This window comes from Agelaius phoeniceus, chromosome 8, assembly GCF_051311805.1.
Source record: "Agelaius phoeniceus isolate bAgePho1 chromosome 8, bAgePho1.hap1, whole genome shotgun sequence".
Lineage (NCBI taxonomy): Eukaryota > Metazoa > Chordata > Aves > Passeriformes > Icteridae > Agelaius > Agelaius phoeniceus.
Window position 1 is genome coordinate 35,757,306 of NC_135272.1, and position 18,734 is coordinate 35,776,039.

Below are 18,734 nucleotides of genomic sequence, written 5' to 3' on the forward strand. Positions count from 1 at the left end.
CATGAATACATTTGCTGCTTGATGTTCTTTTAAAATGAAAATGGATATGAAAATTTACTCTAAAATGTACCTTGCTCATAAAACTTTTATTAAGTATTATTAGTACTTAAGAGAAAGATTTAAGGTATTTGTGAAGCCAGGCTACAGGATCCCTATATTAAAGGCAGGCTTATGCAAAGGATTGATTTATGCTGAGGAAAGGGACAGGTCATTCCCCTCTCCACTGCTTTTCAAGCCCTCATTAAGGGCACTTCACTGGGACAAAGCTCTTATGGGATTTGAGATGCACAGATCCCACTGGAATAGGGGACAGGGGATGTTCCCCCCTGTTCAGGCAGCCTCCCTCAGAGGGTTTCCTATTACAGGCATCTTCCCTTTGTGGAAAACTTACAGGGAAAAAGGGGAAAAAATGCCCAGCTAGCAAACCAGAATGTGATTTTTCCAAATGGAAAAATCCTGCTTGACCTTACCACTGGTCAAGTTGGGTTTGAACCCTGGTTTGGGTTGAAGGGATGTAAAGATCACCTCGTGCCACCCCCTGCCATGTCCAGGGACACGTTCCACTGTCCCAAACTGCTCCAAACCCTGTCCCACCTGTCCTTGGACACTTCCTGGGATGGGGAAACTCTGGACAAACTGGGCCAGGGCCTCACCACCCACACAGACATTAATTTATTCCCAGTATCTAATCTCATCTAAACTACACTTTTTCAGGTTAAAACCATCACCTCTTGTCCTGTCACGCCAGGCCATTGTCCCAAGCCCCTTTCCAGCTTTCCTGGAGTCCCTTTAGGCACTGGAAGGGGCTCTAAGATCCCCCCAGAGCCTTCTCTTCTCCATCCCCAGCTCTCCCAGCCTCTGTTCTACCTCACATCACTAAAACCCTCAGATCTTCCTGTCTAAACACAGCCATGGAAAGGGACTGATGGCTGAAAAAGGGACAGAACGTTATAAATGTCTTGATTTCCATCAATAAAAGTTTCAGGCAGGAGCTGTAAACCCAAGGACTTGTGTTTGGAGCTTTTATTAAAGTGCCATGCCAAATATATGCAAAGCTTATCCTATTATCTCAAACAGATCTCCAAAGTACTTCTACTTCCATAAAATAAATTGCTAAAGTGCAAAGGCTTCCCAAGCCATGGACATAAGGGCACCAGGCACTCCTCTAAATATTTATGTAACATCATTGCAGCCATTTTGCAAAATCCTTCACAAAGGCATTAAAACATTAAGAGCTGCTCCTAACTCTTACACAATGAAAATTCCTATGAATGAATTTTCTTATTATGAAAATTTCCCTTTTCAGTAAAACCCAAAGACCTTTTTCTTTGCTTTATTCCTACTATAAAAATCATTTAAAGCCCATATAATCAGGGTCACCCAGGTGCATGAAAGATCTTCAGGATCATGTTTGTTATATACATCTTCTCCTGACAACTCTCAGAGGCAGGATTCCCTCTCAGGGCTTCCAAAGCTCTTGAATTTTATGGTTTAATCATGGCAGAAGCTTTTCTCCTCTCTGCTTTCCTGTGTCCCACTTTTCTTCTGGACTCTGGGACTGTTGTGACATCTAGGGGTGCTCTGTAGTGAGTTTAGCACTGTCTGACTTCATGGCCTTGGCATTAATATGGAAACGTGCTTGGCAGCTAATTAGTGCTTCATTAATATTTGACATCAGGGCCTTTGGCTGCCTTTTCCCTTTGGAAAACAAACCTTTCCCACAGGTAGTGTCCTGTCTGAGCAGCACAGGGGACACAAGCTGTAGCAACCTGGCAGAATGTCTGATCCCCAGTTGTTTGGTCATTGCTATTTCTTCACTAACTCCCTACATTTTTAGAAAGACTAAGCCAAGAAGAAAGATTTTTGGGAGGTGATGGGGTTAGGAAGAATTCAAAATAAACCATAAATATTTCTTACATGAAATAGTTAAAGAAGAAAATGGTTCATTTGAAACCACATAAAACTGGGGCCACTCAAGTACTGTGAAGTGGATTGAACAATGTCTATACATTGGTTTGGGGTTTTTTTTTGTTTTTTTTTTTTTAATTTTACAACCAGTTTTTCAAGTTTTGCAGCTCAAAATCCCTGTGTCAGAAGCCAGAGAAACAATTCAGAATTATTTTTTTTGAAGGAATCCCTATTCTGCCCAGAGCTGGGCCTGATCATCTCCCTACTTCTGCTATTTTTCCATACTTCAGGTACTCCAGGAGCTCTGATCCCAATCATACTGGCACAAAATATTCCCCAGCAATTAATCTGAGATCTAAAATACTTTCACAGTATTTAATTGTGAATGGGAAGGTCACCTGGATATTACCAACCCCTAAGCACACCAAAAATCCAACATATGAGGTAAAAGTTTCAGTTTTTAAACATTTTTTCTATGGATGCTTCATATCATACGTGCATGTGTACATCAACAACACAACAAGATGTCCAGGGGAAGAATTTCTAAACATACAAGAATTTGGCAAAAACCTGAAAACTCTCCAAAGCACATTGTGCAATGTTTGATTTTGATTTCTTGGATTGCTATGAATGAGTCCAGAAAGAGAAATACCTTTGACTCACACTGCAGTACTACCCAAAAAACCCATGTTTTCATGCAGAGACCCACTGCAGAACTGGGCATTTATTTCAGAGCACTTGCAGCCTTTCTTTATGCAGTGTGAATCTTAAACAGCAAAAAGAATGCTAAGGTGAGAAATGCAAGCGAGGTATTATTTATCTCACCCACCTCTGCAAAGCAGCTCTTAAAAAATAAGTTTTATATGGTGTAAATTACTGCACAAACCTTAACACAGCAGAATCACATCCAGGCAATCTCTGGACCTAATTCCCTCTTTCTCACTTAATCTGGGCTCCATGACAAGTAAATCCACTGCAGCACAATGAGTTACATCAGAAAACGGCCTGAGATGAAAATCAAGTTGTGTGAATCATCTGGGAATATTTTGCCCTTCCACAGCTCATCAAGGAGCTTCACAACCTGAACATCCAGCGCTCTCAAACATGGTAAAATCCTTTCACACTCCCGAGGCAATAAAGGGAACCAAACAACACAAACAAGGAGCAATTTAAGCCCTTACCCAGATTATGACCCAAAATTAACCTATTAAAAAGAGTTGTGTGAAAAACACCGTGTCATCAATAACATTTTACACCAGAAGGCCTGGCAGATGGAAAAGTTCAGAACCAGTTTAATCAGCAACGTGCCCGTCTCTCAATTTTATCTTCCCAGGTACCAACCTACATTCAGGAGGGGTTACACTCGTTCAAACACACACAGCTTAATGATCAACCCGTGCTCTGCCTCTCCCAAAATGAAGAGGAGTATAAATAGATCAAGTTCTGCAACCCAGAACAGCCACAGAGCACGAGCTGTCACTGGGAAAAGCCTCTGCATCCTGAGCAAAGAGAGCCAGAAGGAGGGAACATGAAGATCATTCCAGTTTTACTATTCCTGGCCCCCCTGGCTCTCCCAGCTGGAGCTGACAAGGAATTTTTCTCCGTGGGTCCCGCCGCATCTCCCGAAACGAAATCGAGATTTGCGATGTTGGACGACGTGCGAATCTTGGCCAATGGGCTCCTCCAGCTGGGCCACGGCCTCAAAGACTTTGTCCACAAGACCAAGGGGCAGATGAACGACATCTTTCAGAAACTCTACATTTTTGACAGGTCCTTTTACGAGCTCTCCCTGCAAACCAGCGAAATCAAGGAGGAAGAAGAACAGCTCCGGCAAACCACGGCCAGGCTGCAAATCAACAATGAGGAGATAAAGAACCTCTCACAGGAGATGAACCTGAAGATTGAAGACCTCATCCAAAACAAAATCCAGCTGCAGGAGCAAGTGTGGGGACTGGAGGACAAGGTCACCAAACTGGCCATTTTCCAGCCTTCGGTGCAAGAGACAAAAGAAATTTCCTCACTCAAAGTAAGTGACTTGTGAAAGGCCCTGACACACTGAGCCAAAATACACTGCAATGCCATCATCAGGAATTGTGCAATAGAAGCTCATGCTTCCCATTGCTCCTCACTGGAGTACTAGTCTGATTTTTTGAGGAAGAAATCACTGTAATAACCTTAAAAAAAAATCACTGCCTTACTCTGACACAGCGTTAATTTTGCAGTAAAATTCCCCAGAGAAATCAGTGAAAAACTGTGAAATTATAAAGCTCTGTATTATTTTCAGTATTGATTTGCAAATTGATTTTAAGGAATTTTGTCATCATAATGATAAAAAAGTTTTGCAATCTGGAAAATTATGAGATGCCCATGGGTCTGTACATCACCAGCTCATCCCACATCAATGCAGTAGGAACTGCCTGTCCAATGCAGAAACAGGGAGCTTAAACCTTTAGAGAAGGGCATTTATAGCACCAAATATAGCACCTCCAGAACCAAAGAACCTGACAGGTATTGATAAAATTAATATGTTAATTATGGAAGCAGTTAGGTGGGTATAAGGTTTTCTATAGAAAAGGAAATATTAACTGTATTTTGCAGAAGTATAAAAGGGCCAAGCAATTTGTATGGCAAAATACTGGATGTTTGTGTCAAAACAAAAAGATGAATCCTGATCTCTCAAATCCCAAGCTGATACCCTAAATGCTGGGAATTTTTCCCTTTTTTAATCTAGTTTGAATCAAGGGCTGATTCCACAGAACATAATTGTTCTGAATGTGAAAAGAGAAGGAAAAGAGCAAAAGAGTCTACAAAGCTGCCAGTAGTTTGTCTCCAAAAAATGGGCGTTTGCTCCAGAAGCAAAGAAATTTTTCATTTTAGAGGCAAAGCATGCAAACCTCTGGAGCTGGACTTTGATGATCCTTGTGGGTCCCTTCCAGCCAGGGACATTCTAGGATTCCCTGGAAAAGGAAGGGAACGTTCAGTGGTTTGTGCCTCTCAAAACTGGCCCCAGGACAAGAGTTACAGAGGCAGCACCACTGCTGAAGGTCTCCTGCTGCTCCTAACCCTCCTCCATCCTCCCCTCCCTGCCCTCAGGCTTTTGTGGAGCAGCAGGACAACGACATCAAGCAGCTCCTGAGGATCGTGGAGGACCAGCACGTGCAGCTGGACAGGCAGCACAACCAGATCATGGAGCTGGAAGACAAGGTACAGGATGCACCCTGCTGCCCCTTCCATCTCTCCTGACACTGAGGGAGCTGAGGGTCCATCCTGGGGTCAGGCACCCCTTGTTGAGTTTGGGGTGCAGAGGAAGGTGGGACCATTTCAGGTACCTGTTCTGGGGACAGGCTGCAGCGCTGCCAGGCAGGAGCTGTGGCCAACAACAGCTTTGAGACCTGGCACTCACACCAGGCTGCTGCATCTCTGACTGCTCTTTTGGGGTTTTTCCTCTTATTATCTATCACATCATTGCTCCTCCATTAGTCTGGAAGTCTCACTGCTCTCTACCTCTTTCTTAATTTCCAAAACCCACTCCCAGAGTGGAAGTCCAACATGTATCACTGTAATACAGCACAACCAGCGTGATCAGGTTTAATTTATTCTGAGAGGAAAATGCATTTCAGCCTGAGGAACTGTGGGTTCTGTCCTCCTCAGCTGTTGGTATTATTTGTCTAAGTGATGTCACCTGAGGAAATAAGCTAATCTGTTTGCCCATTAAAAATTATTATTAAGTAAGTTAAATCTGTTTGCCCATTAAGGTGCACCACAAGAGAAGGGGTCATTTCCTCCCTCCATAAATCCAACCCTGCCAGAGCAGTGGCACAGCTGGCAATCCCACACCTAAAATCCACCAGTGTGGAGCTGCAGTTATTTTTATGTGGTAAATTGGGAATTCCACAGGGTTACACTCGCAAGAAAAATTATTCTCTGCATGACATTGTCTTGATCCATGAACTTCATCATTCCAGAGCCTTGGGAAGTTAACAGTGTAATTATGGCTCTTCCAGCTAAACCACATCGAGCTGCTGGAGCTGCTGGAGAATTCCTTCCTGGGGGAGCAGCAGGAGGCAGAGCCCATCCCCTCTGCTGTGCACAGGCCCACGGCTGGGACATACAGAGCTGATGGTGAGACCCCATCTCTGACTACAGACCGACTACAGCACGTGCTGCCTTCCCACCACCCCCTGGGACAGCCCTGCACTGGTTTGTAGGAGCCAAAGACTAAAAGGAGATGATTTTTATGTTATACACTGAGCTGTGGGAAGGAATTCGATTTCCTTCTTTGGAAAAAATGTCATTATCTATTTAGGCCCACTCCAGCTGTACTTGTCTCTGGGGTGACACACAGGAACAATGTCCAAGAATGCAGTAATAGGATGCATTTCCCTCTTGTAAACATGCTGTGACCATGCTTTTACCCATGTCTCTCTTGTGGAACCTGAACAGAGAACTCATTTACTTCACACGGGCTAATTACAAGACTTAGGAGTCCTTTCTTTGAAGTTGAAAGGCACTGATGAAGTGTAGCACTGAGAATGGTATTTACTAGGAGCTTTACAAGGCATAGGAAAGCCCATTTGCCAGAGTCCAGTCTTAGCCCTTAGAAACTTTCCAAAATCCTCCAAACTGAAACCCTGCCTAACTTAAAAACCAGAGCCTTATGCACACCTTGGCAGCTGCACTATTATGCCCAAAGCATTCTGTCCATTCCGTGACATTTATTGTAAAATAGAATTACCAATATGATCGTTCCCATTTTTTTCTTTAGCTCTCAGCTCAGCACACTCCAAGCAGGATTTCTAACAGGCTGTTTGCTCCCCAGGTGCTGCTGCTGACTGCACTGCTCTCTACCACACTGGGGTGCAGGCCAGTGGGGTCTACACTATTCAGCCCAATGGCTCAGAAGCTTTCAATGTCTACTGTGAAATGAAATTTGGTAAGAGCTGTGCCAGCAACACCCTAATTTTCACACAAGTATCTTCCTCTAAGCCAAACAACTTTGTGTCCTCCCAAAGAACACAGAAACTGTACAAATTCATGTATCTTCTTGACTTCTCTTAGTGGCCTGTCTGCTCTAAGTTAGGTTTCCCATATCCTGCAATCTCTTATCACTGCTCTCATTCTTAACTCCCCTCTTGTTTATACTGAGGAAAGGACATTCAATCATGTGACATAAATTAAGGATATCCAAATCCCAGGCCCCTTTAGCTGTAGGCAATGAAAATGGTCATTATAAAACCCATTACAGGGTAACCATGGATGCATTTCCCAAAGAAAAACAAACAGCAAACAATTTGCTTTTACAAAAGTAAAATTTTGTTCATTAACAGCCTGTGCTTTAGACTGAGCTGTGCCAAAGTGAAGCCAGAGAAGTGAGTGCTGGGATGGGATTCCTGTGCCACGTTTGGGTGGCTCAGCAGCCAGGAACACAACTGCCATGTCACCTCCCTAAGGCACCCAAATTTGTTCCTTTTGCCACCCACAGCTTGGCCAGTTCCCTCATTCCCTGGTTCCTCTGCACCCCCAGAGCTGCCCCACATCCCTTCCCATGCCCTCAGAGAGCTGGGGAGCGTGTGGGGCCACCTCACGTGTTTGGATGTGCACGCCCAGCTCCCAGGGCTGCCCTCTGCAGAAAGCTCCTTTGCTGCCATTTGCTGAGCAGCTGCAGTGAGGGTGTCATGACCTGGGCTCAGGGAAGACCCTCCTGGAGCTGCAGCTGGGCACAGCCCCGGCGCCTCGTCCCTGCCCCAGAGCTGTGCCAGCCACTATCAGCAGAGTCTGACCCTCTGAGCCCATGTCTGGGGCTCTTATCGCTCCTTTATCAATTTCTCTGTCTCTCAGGCCTCATAAACACGTGAAACCCAGTTAAGGCAGCCTAACAGAATAATTCTGTGAGAGGAGTCACCCCGGGTGTGGCCAAGGACACTGGAGGGGCCCTGAGCTCTCTCCAGTTGGGCTCACTTCAATTCCCGTCATCAAGACCTCAATTAACTCAAATGGGAGCACCCCAGAGCACACTGAGGGACAGGGAATGAGGCCAAGGCCAAGCTGTGACTTATTTCCCTTTTTCACAGGCACATCCTGGACTGTAATCCAGAAGAGAGTGGACGGATCGCTGGACTTCAACCAAACTTGGGATGCCTACACAAATGGTTTTGGTGACCTCAATGGTAAATATTCCTTTTTTGTGTGTGTATCAATTGATTTGAGAAGCTGAATCTTCTTATGGAAAGGAAAGCAGACTAAACCTGCAAATAGCATCTAACTGATTTATTGGAAAAAGCAGGAAGAAGCAGAAGTGCTTACTAGAACACATAGCTTGTGAAATTCTCAAAGACATCCCTTCAAACGTGTGTTTAGAAACTGAATCAAGGCCAGAATGCTATAAACAGTATTTTATCAAGATTTTACTACTTATAAAAGCACCTCTCAAAGCATTTCAAACACACACAAAGGCAGACCCTCACGAAGTTGCTGTCACTAGTTTCTCTGAGCCTTCCTGCAATCCTGTTACCCTTAAAACCACATCAATTTTTCCAGCCTCAGGAGAGCCCAAGGCTGTGTGTGCTCCCCTGAGCAAACACCTCAGGCTTCTCCAGAGTGGCCAATCCCCTCCATGGCCGGATAGGGTGAGGAAACACCCACGTTCCCCTGTTAATCATCAACTCCAAAGAATTTGTAGCACCAAGTGCTGCCCAACAGCCTCCTCATCCAGAATATTCTCTGTGTTTTTCTCATATGAGATGAGTGACCTCTTGTTTGGGAAACAGTCTGACTTCCTAAGCATAGCACAGATCTAAACCTCACCAAGGTGAGCAGCAATATTGACCTATTTCCACTTCTTTTATAATAAAGAGCTGCTGGATCTCAACCTTCCCCTCAGCTTTGGGATAGAAGTTCCCAGCTGTGAAGTTTTATCTGATCCCGCTGGATGCTTTAGTGGCTCCTTGATTGGTCTCCCAATTCCCAAATACTGCACCAAAAAGCAGCCAAATGTTTTCAGTGTTGGATTTTACAGAGAATTTCACTGCTCTCAGCTATGTCCTACTCAGTGCTTTGCTGCATCTTCTGAGGAGATAAAATAAACCAGGTTACAGCTCCTAACCTGGAAATCAGGGGGTATTTTCTTCAAGCATCTTGTGCTCTATGGGTTTAAATGCCAGCTGTGTGCATGGCACTCACATTCAGCCCCACTTTGTACATGTGGCAATTACCTGTGCTGATAATAAGCTACTTAATGAATATAATATATGAAACCAATTAAACTAATGATCAGAAATTCCAGCAAAAGAAAAATTCCCTTTGTACAGGAGGGTGCTGAAACCCCAGTTTGGTTCTGCAGCTCTTTCCTCCCAAAATGCAACAATTGCCATTAGGTTTTATGTATGTCACTAGCTTCATTTGTCACACATTCCAATTACACACTTCTTAAATGTCTCCAGCTCCCTCTCAGAGCTCCACACGATGTGGGAAACTTAAAGGGGGAAGCTCCAGTTCATTTAGAACTCCCGCTTTTATTGATCATCAGTGTGCAATTAAGCAGAGGTAAACAAAAAGAATGTAGCAGCAGACCTCTGCAAAGATCAACGGTCCCCAAGACTCAAATCACTGATTTAATTAAAGCAATTAATAAAGCCTTTTAAATACTGTATTTTCACACACACTACCTGCAGGTTTATCCCTAAAACCATCTCTTCCCTCCAACTTTGCAGAGGAATTCTGGCTGGGCCTGAAGAAGATCTACTCCATCACCCAGCAGGGGAATTACCTGCTGCGGATCGAGCTGCAGGACTGGAGAGGGAACAGGAGGCACATCGAGTACAGCTTCAGCCTGGGGGGCCCCAGCACCAACTTCACCCTGCAGCTGTCCAGGATGTCGGGCAGCATTCCCAACGCGCTGCCGGAGCACGCCCGGCTCCGCTTCTCCACCGCCGACCACGCCACGGCCGGGGGCTCCAGCTGCCCCCAGAGCCACCCAGGTACGGCCCAGGGCATGGGAGCTGCCCTGCTCCACTGGGAAGGGAGCATAAAGCTCATCCTAGCGGGCTCAGCCTGGAGGAAAGGAGACTCAGGGCTGCCCCCATCACTCTCACAGCTCCTGAAAGGTGCCTGTGCTCAGCTGGGGCTGGGCTCTGTCTCCAGCAGCCCTGACACAACCAGAGCACACAGCCTCAAGCTGTGCCAAGGGAAAATGCAGCCTCAAGCTGCACCAAGGGAAATTTAGGTTGGATATTAGGAAAAAGTTTTTCACTGAAACAGTGATAAAGTTCTGGAATGGCTGCCCGGGGAGGTGGTGGAGTTGGAGTCCCCATCCCTGGGTGTGTTTAACAAAGCCTGGATGTGGCACTGGGGGCCAGGGTTTAGCTGAGGTGTTGGGGCTGGGTTGGACTCAATGATCTTGAAGGTCTCTTCCAACCCAGTCATTCTGTGAATTCTGTGAAACCCTGGTGCCTTCCACTATCCCAGGGTGCTCCAAGCCCCCGTCCAGCCTGGCCTTGGACACTTCCAGGGATGGGGAATCCACAGTCTCTCCAGACAACCTCTGCCAGCCCCTTACCACCCTCACAGGGAAAAACTTCTTCCCAATCTAATTTCTTCCCAGTATCCCATCTAATCCTGCCCTCCTGGTGCAACCAACACCAGAAACAGAACAGACATCCCAGGCTGAAATAACCCCAGGATGAGATTCCAAACTCTGAAGCAAAGGGCTGTCCCTCCTCTGATGCCTGGTCTGCTCTGGCAGCTCCAGGTTGAGTTGTTTGATCCCTCTTTGCAAAAAACTTAAAGACAAACTGACTTCTAACTCCATTTAAGCTACAATCCTAAAGTTAATAATGAGTGAGTTTCCATTTGAAGGCAGATTTTAGCTGCTTGTCCTATACACATAATATAATCACTCCCCAAAGAGCAAGAGATGCAAGGGTGGGGCTATTTCTCTTCGGAGATAATTTGGTTAAAGGGTTCTTAATTAAGAACCCTTAAACCCTTTGTAAATCTCTGATTTACAAAGCTTTTATGTTTGCCAGTTTATAGCAGAAAGCAAACAACTGAAGAAGCAATTAAATGATTGAACCACAGGAGACAAAATTGTCCTCCAGCCACCTGCTTCATGCAACAAACACTTTGTACATCATCCCAGGCATTCTTGAAAATTGTGAATGCCTGAAACAATGCCAAGAGGGGCACCTTGTGTCCAGGGAAGGGCCCCTCAGGACAAGGACATTGAGGGGCTGGAGCATGGCCAGGGAAGGGAATGGAGCTGGGAAGGGTCTGGAGCAGCTGAGGGAGCTGGGCAGGGGCTGAGCCTGGAGCAAAGGAGGCTCAGGGGGCCCTTGTGGCTCTGCACAGCTCCTGACAGGAGGGCACAGCCAGGGGGGTCAGGCTCTGCTCCAGGGAACAGGGACAGGAGAGGGAATGGCCCCAAGTTACACCAGAGGATGTTTAGAATGGATATTTGGGAAAATTTCTTCATGGAAAGGGTTGTCCAGCCTTTGGTGGTGGAGTCCCCATCCCTGGAGGGATTTAAAATCCAGGCAGGTGTGGCATTTGGGGACATGGCTCAGTGGTGGCCTTGGCAGTGCTGGGGAATGGCTGCACTCAGTGACTTTAGAGGATTTTCCCAACCCAAACAATTCAGTGATTTGGGAATCCTGGGCAGATGCCAACTGAGCTGGAATTTAGGATCTAAAGCAGATTTATGCTGCAAAGAGGAGCTGTTTACTCTGCCACAGACTGACATGGCCACGTTTCTCCTCAGGAGGCTGGTGGCACAGTGAGTGTGAGGAAACCAACCTGAACGGGAACTACGTCACACCACGGTCCAGGGGAAGGCTGGACAGAGGAAAAGGCCTCTACTGGAAGCCTAAGAAAGGAAGATACTACCTGCTCAAGTCAACCAAAATAATGATCCACCCAACAGACTTAAAAAGCTTTGACTGAGTGCTCAACCTGCTGCATTTGAACTCAGAACAAACACAAGGAACTTCACCACACCAAAGGACTTGATGCTGTATTTACCAACAGATGCCAAGTCCCAATCCATGCCCTGCATGGAATTTCTCCAAAACATAAACCTGAGACATCTGAGATGGTCTTACAAAATGTCTGGTGAGTGTTGTCATTCCCTCAAGCCCCAATGTCAACGTGCTGCAACTTTTTGTGGAGCTTTGGAGCTTTTCCTTCCCCACAGTGAAATTCTAATGCCTAGGAGCCAACCTGTCACATATTGGATAATGTGAACTGTTTGGGGGAATGGGTTTTCAGGCTGTGCATTCCTTTCTGGGTTGTGTAGTAGGGAAAACAAAAAGTGTTTTCTGGGAACAAAGGGCTGGCAAAACCCTACTGAAAACATTTAGGGAAAGAAAAAAAAGAAATTTGGTTTCTTGAAGTAACTAATTGAATGTTTGGTTCATGTTTTTTGTTGTGGAATGTTTTAGGAGCAAATGAAAGATGGGTAATTCCTCGTTTTAGGGCTCTGGGTATTTCCAGGAGTGTAGCTGAGGCCAGCCCATGCTCTCTGGAGCTGTGTGCAGGTGTGTCCCACACAGGGGTCAGAGCAGCCCTGCTCCCCTGCATCCCACAGATCCCACAGGGCAACTGCACAGCTGGGGCTGCCCACTGCAAGTGAAGAGCCAAACTTCAAACTCACTGAAAGGAGGGAGAGATCTGCTCTCCTCACCTGAAATGAATCAGAGCCAAGCCTTTGTGACCTTTCAGTCCAACCAGCTAAGGAATTAAACAAACAACCAAGTGAGCACACACCAAAACACCTTTCACTTAGGGAACAGCTGCTCCAATGGGGTCAAGCGTGCCAACCCACAAACCCAGTAGGCACAACCCGTGGCAGAGGGCTGGTCCAGCTCCTGGGGACACTCACAGGTTGAACTTCAGCTGCAGAACACTGAGTGACAGCCTTGGGCTGGCCCTGGAAGTGCTGACTGACAAAGCCCCAGTCCTGCAGTTCCCCTGAGTCATATTGACTTGTTTATCTTCCCCAACCCTTGTACAGTGTGGGTTTTTTATCTCAGCACAGGAAATGGTTTTGGTTGTCATTTGCCAGATTGAAACCCCATGAACAGAATGTGTTAATTACAGAAATTCTGCAATAAAAATCCTTTTCCTTCACATGGGTTTGGAGCAGAGATGAGATCGTGCAGTGTTGCTTATTTGTACTGGTTTACTGTAATGTTAAATTACCTGTCCAATGAATAAATAGACAAATAAATAAATGGCTGAGACTTTTCAAAATACAGGATATGAAACTTGGCTAAACCCTTCTTGTAAGCTTTGATTTGTAAAAACCTGGTTTGTATCTAAATTTAAATAAAGGATTTGCTAAGTTGGTGAAATCACTCAGCTGATGAAGACAATTCCACCCAGCCATGTAATGCCTTCAAATATATTGTGAAAAAGCTTTAAATTAATAATGGTACATAATGAAAAGAAATCTGGTTCCAGCCTGGATTGTGTTATAGAAAGATTATTGTTTCCCAAAGTATTTAGATAAATTTCCTATTTTTCAGGGCTTCAGAGGATTTTCTGTCAAGTATTGTAAACAAAGAAATTGCTTAGAAACCAACATGGAATTATGAACAAAGGGATAATGCATTTTCTCTATTTCTATCCCTAACTTTAAAGAAAAAAAAAAAAAGTCACTGAAAGTGACATAAATTAATAAAGCCAGTAGGAGAATGGTGACTTTAACAAAGAAAAAAAAAAAAACCCTACATACAACTGAAAAGAATTTAAGCAAATGGAGAAACCTCTCCTGTGTTCTTATTCACAGCCAAGTCTGATGCAAACCTGTTTGTCCCTCCCCAGCTGAGCCTTTTTCCCTGTGTCAGCCTGAACCCTTCCCATGCCTCTGGCACAGCACCTCTGCCCATCCACCAAATTTTGCAACAAGCCTGCTGATAAGGGAGGAATTTCTACACTTGCCAGTGTCAGGCCCTGGAAAGTGAAATGGATTTCAAAACTCTGACCTGTATGTGGTGTTTGGGACGTAGACATCCCTGGCAGGGAACTCCAGGATTTCTCGTGTAGGTCTGACTCTGCTGTCTGGGTAAAGCTTGACCTGCAGCAGCTCTGGGGTTAGGCAGTAGTGGGGGTTCTCTGGAGCTGGAGATATGTCTATCTTCAACTGAGCTGCAAGAAGAAAGGGATTTTATTCATTAATACATAGAAATTAATTCTTAAAAGCATAATTGTGCTTTGTTTCTTCGGGTTAATATCCTATATATTCATTCATTGATATCCTATATATGAATTTAATGAATCAACAAATGGTAAATTACAGCTGAAGTGGATTTGTTAACAAGTATCAGTGGATCCAGCTGATACCTAAGGCAACTGGGGACCAGATAGTAAGAACCAACAGAAAATATGCACTTTAACAAGGCATAGATGCTTTTTTCATGAGAAATCTGGGGAAATGCAGTCCTGATAATGCTCCTTGGAGGCCCAGCTATTGTTACAAACAAAACTCCATCAGAGGAAAGGTTGAAAAACCCTGAGATTGGTCAGGCTACAAACCAGAGGTGAATTGGGTGAACTGATCACAACATCCAAGTTCTTGGAAGGTTGTGGTCACTGCCCCAGGCCATGGCACACCAGAGTCACATTAATTTGCAGCCATGATAATTTTGCAAAGTTTTCTTAAAACCTAACCTGGCTGCAGGGCAAACTGAGAGCTGGGGAGATGATCCAAGGAAGAGGCAGGATTGCTGTCCCTGGAGAGCTTTAAGAGCAGGTTAAGTAAAGTAAATATTGTCAGGGATAGCACAGGTCAGGGACCAGCTTCACTGAGGTGTGCCAGGGTTCCTATTCCCCTTTCTCAAACAGAGGTGGAGCCTGTTCCTATTAACCAGGAGAGAGATCTCCTTTGGGATAGAGAGTGGGGAACAGAGGTTCCTGGGTTTGGGGTTTTGGGGTTTGCATCCTCCCCTCACACACAGCACCCTGAGTGTGCCAGTGACAAACCTGCCCCATCACACCTTCCATGCTCCTGCTGCCCAGGGATTGCTCTCAAGGATTTCCCTGGGGTGCCTGGGGGAGGAACCAACCAAACACCTGAACTTTTGGGCCCAGAAAGGCTGGCTGTGTGGGAACTGGAAAACCAGAAACTTCCACAGACTGAAGGGTTTGATTTACACAGAATCACAGAATCACTGGGTTGGGAGAGACCTCCAAGATCATGGAGTCCAGCCCAGCCTCAACACCTCAGCTAAACCCAGGCACCCAGTGCCACATCCAGGCTTTGTTAAACACACCCAGGGATGGGGACTGCACCACCTCCCTGGGCAGCCATTCCAGAACTTTATCACCTTTCTGTGAAAAACTTTTTCCTAATATCCAAATTATATTTCCCTTGGTGCAGCTTGAGACTCTGTCCTTGCAGCCTTGGAAGAAGCTTGGATTGATGTGAAGCTACAATACACAGACATTAAATGGAAAATCCATGGACTTATGGCTCTACAGTTTTAAGAAAGAATATGCCTGAAGTAAGAAACTGCATTGATAAGATGGTGAAGGGTTTATAATGCAGGGGTGTGGTTGTACAGAGTAAGCAGAGTTTAGAAGTTATAACAGAAGCATTTGTGTGTAGAGATAGTAGCCATTGGGTAAAAGTAGAGGTAAGTACTTCAGTGCAGTAGAAGTAAGCAAAGGTGATAGGTTAGAAAAGCAAAATACACCCTGTGGCAACTGTCCATTGGGTTAGGAAGTTATTTATTGCCTTGCAACAAAGAACTTGTGACTACAATGGCCAACAGCTTGCTCCTTTAAAATCTCACAGCCTGTGAGCCTGATGTTTATCTGGGCAATGAATGGTTCTCAGCCCCACGGTGGCCCCATTCCCTCATCAGAAGCAGAGCCAGTGGCACTGGATACCTGTGATGGGTCTGAGCCTGCGCAGCACCGACGAGGGGCGTCTCATGTCAGCCAGGAACTTGTACAGGTCCTCGTCGCTCAGGCGATCCCCCTCCTGCTCAGGGGCAACATTTGGTTACCCAAACACCCTCCAGGGCTGCCAGAGTGAACAAAGCCTCCCACCCCACAGGCTCTTCCCTCTGACACCCAACTGTCCCCTCCCAGAACAAGGTGTTACCATTAATGTGTTAAATTACACTTCATTTCTCCCTCCTTTCCCCGTCCTTCATCCCTTATTCATCACCCTGACAGCTGCAGGAACTTTTAATTGAAAGCCTTTTCTCTCCCCATCAATATTATCTTTTTCCAAACTGGAAATGGCTGCTAAGAGATTTCCCAAAAATACCCATTTTTTAGCAAGTGTAATAGTTTGAAAAAGTATCTGTCACTCAGGAGGTGATGCTCATTCCTTCTCCTCTGCCCTTCCTTTGGGATGAGCCCAGAACAGCCTTGTTTTTCTAAACCTAATCTAAATAAAAGGAAAAGCAGGAAGTACAAGGAGTCTGTTGTCAGTCTTCCTCATGCCCATTCTAATAGCTCCGAGTTTTGCTATTTTTGGAAATATTACAGAAAATGGGACTCTGCCACCCAAAAGCAGAAGATACCTGATTTAAAAGGTAAAAAATCACAACATAAAAAAGAAAAAAAAAGAAGCAAAGGGAATGAGGAAAACACTGGGTAGTGTTCAATAATTATACTGAACAGGAGAAAAGGAAGATAATAAAGAATCTGAAATTTAAAATCTTGGCAGTTTTTAAAGGACAAATTAAATAAAATGAGCTGCTTCAAAGTAAAAATAACCTCAACAAAGTAAATAAATACAATGTTTTGTAAATCATTACTAACTTAGTGACCAGTTTTTCCTTAACTAGATGTGACGTTAGGCAAATCTTGGAAAATTTTCAGCTCATTACTTTTTGCTAAGCTTAATCTAAAAATTTATTCCCTTTATTCATGTTTTCCACTGCTCAGGAAAATCCCAAGCTCTGGCTAATGGGAGCTGCCACTCAGCAAAGCAGCACAAGCAGAATACTTTTATTTTCCTCAGGGATCCCTGGATGTGTCCAGGGAACTGATGTCAACCTTAAATCACTCTGAGGAACTGGAGTCACTATTACCAGAATTAATGTATTATAGAATACTATGTAATGTATAACTTAGGAATTGGAGTCACTACTACCAGAATTAATATATATTATATAATATTATGGAATATATAACTTAGAGGAGGTTTAGATTAGATATTAGGAAGGAATTGTTCCCTGGGAGGGTGTGAGGCCCTGGCACAGGGTGCCCAGAGCAGCTGCGGCTGCCCCTGGAGCCCTGGCAGTGCCCAAGGCCAGGCTGGAGCCCCCTGGCACAGTGAAGGTGTCCCTGCCATGGCAGGGGTGGCACTGGATGGGCTTTAATCTCCCTTCCAACCCAAACCAGTCTATTACTCCAAGATAATTGATAAATAACACAAACTCAATGCTGCTCAAAGCCTCCCTGCGACTGGGGAGCAGAAATCGAATTAATCACAAATTAATCACCCAGTGACCTCACACCATCCAATCCCCCTGTCCCAGAAATGACTCCTAGGTGGGACATTGCCCTGCCAGACCTGCTTGAAGAAGTTGGTCACTGTCAGGGTGGCTGGCCTGAAGCTGCTCAGGTTGCAAGCCTCGTCCCCACTCGTGGTCCTCTCCAGGGAGCGCCTCCCGACGATGCTGGAGTTCCGCCGCTCCGACCACGACCCTTTACGTTCTGCCAAACACAGCAGTCAGAGGGAATTAAAAATAAAGCAGGAAAAACTACAGTCCAAGAGCCTGCTTTGGTTCCAAGCAGGATTCCTGGGGAAGGAAGAACTCCTTCCTTCAGAGCAGGAGAGGGAATGATGCCATGAGGTGACAGAAGAGGCAATCCCGCCCCAGAGGCATCAGGAGGCTGTGGAGCACAGCTGACTCCTGCTCCCCTCCCAGCCACCTCACCCCAGTGCCTTCCTGCTGTTATAAAAGTCTTTATCATGCTGAGATTTATGTATTTCCCTTGCTCTGAAAGATGATGAAGTTGGCAGTTTTGGGGATGCTGAAGAGCAGTTTCGGATGAGCTATGCGGCTCGCAAAGATTAATCCACTCCTTTGGAAAATGTTCATCAGCCTGTAATGCTCCCTCAGTCTCACAAGCCTGGTTTTAAATAATATAACAGATGGTTTGCTAGTAAAATCCTTGAAAGATAAATCCATTTGTTATCATGGACTTTTCTGGTTTAGTTCAACCATGACCCCAGACCATCAGAGTAGGGAGAGGAAAGCAATAAAAGGAGCAACAGCAGCTACAGGATATGAATCAAAACCTCTTGATTTGCCCACACTGGTTCCCTCCTGCACATTCCCTTCAAGTCCTGTACCTCCTGTGCCAACTTCAACTTCTGTGGAATCTCTTTCCAAGCTGCCAGCACTGCTCACAATGTTCATGAGGTGAATGGCTGTCCAGGCAAAAGGCATCCGGTACTTCCCCAGTCTTTGGCAAAACTGCTCTGCCTGGCCCTTCAGTTTTTCCAACTTTTCCTTGTTCTGAAAAGAAAATAGTCAATCCAAGAGGTTAAAAGGAGAGGAACGAGGTCAGAGGTTCACTCAGCAAAATCAGTGAGGAATGCTGGTGTCTTTTCTAACTCCCAATGATTTGTGTGTCTGTAGCACCTTCCAGAGGAGGAGCATCAAGTGCTGTGAAAATGCAACTTCTGCTTCCCAAAAGAGGCCACCAGAGGACAGTCAGAACAGTCTTTATGTTCCTAACCCTCCTGAACAGCCTGGCACATCTCAGTGATCCTTCAAGAACATCTGAATTTTCCCCTGTGAGGTCTGAAAGGGCCTTTCCTAATGTGATTTTATGCAGGAGATGCTCAGATCATCTGGAGTTGT

The 18,734-nt window shown here is 45.3% G+C and overlaps 2 protein-coding genes across 15 annotated transcripts in view; one reads left to right on the forward strand and one right to left on the reverse strand.

Moving 5' to 3' along the window:
* DOCK7 (dedicator of cytokinesis 7) overlaps positions 1-18,734 on the reverse strand; it is a 95,885-nt gene that overhangs the window by 45,311 nt on the left and 31,840 nt on the right. For all 14 annotated transcript variants that reach the window (XM_077182614.1, XM_077182613.1, XM_077182612.1 and 11 more), the window contains exons 11-14: positions 18,221-18,386; positions 17,435-17,577; positions 15,793-15,886; positions 13,887-14,049 (exon numbers count right to left, since the gene is read on the reverse strand). In XM_077182614.1, coding sequence (XP_077038729.1) covers positions 13,887-14,049; positions 15,793-15,886; positions 17,435-17,577; positions 18,221-18,386 — 566 coding nt within the window. The remainder of the gene's footprint in view (positions 1-13,886; positions 14,050-15,792; positions 15,887-17,434; positions 17,578-18,220; positions 18,387-18,734) is intronic.
* On the forward strand, positions 3,422-11,884 carry ANGPTL3 (angiopoietin like 3). The gene is made up of 7 exons (XM_054638057.2): positions 3,422-3,934; positions 5,002-5,112; positions 5,913-6,030; positions 6,728-6,841; positions 7,980-8,075; positions 9,618-9,884; positions 11,663-11,884. Exons 1-7 carry the CDS (start codon positions 3,437-3,439, stop codon positions 11,842-11,844), a joined length of 1,386 nt encoding a protein of 461 aa, XP_054494032.2. The 5' UTR covers positions 3,422-3,436; the 3' UTR covers positions 11,845-11,884.

Coding starts and splice junctions, on each gene's coding strand:
- ANGPTL3 (XM_054638057.2), top strand. CDS start 3,437: ATGAAGATCATTCCAGTTTTACTATTCCTGGCCCCCCTGGCTCTCCCA. Junction 3,935..5,001: donor AAGAAATTTCCTCACTCAAA/GTAAGTGACTTG, acceptor CCCTGCCCTCAG/GCTTTTGTGGAGCAGCAGGA. Junction 8,076..9,617: donor TGGTTTTGGTGACCTCAATG/GTAAATATTCCT, acceptor CCAACTTTGCAG/AGGAATTCTGGCTGGGCCTG.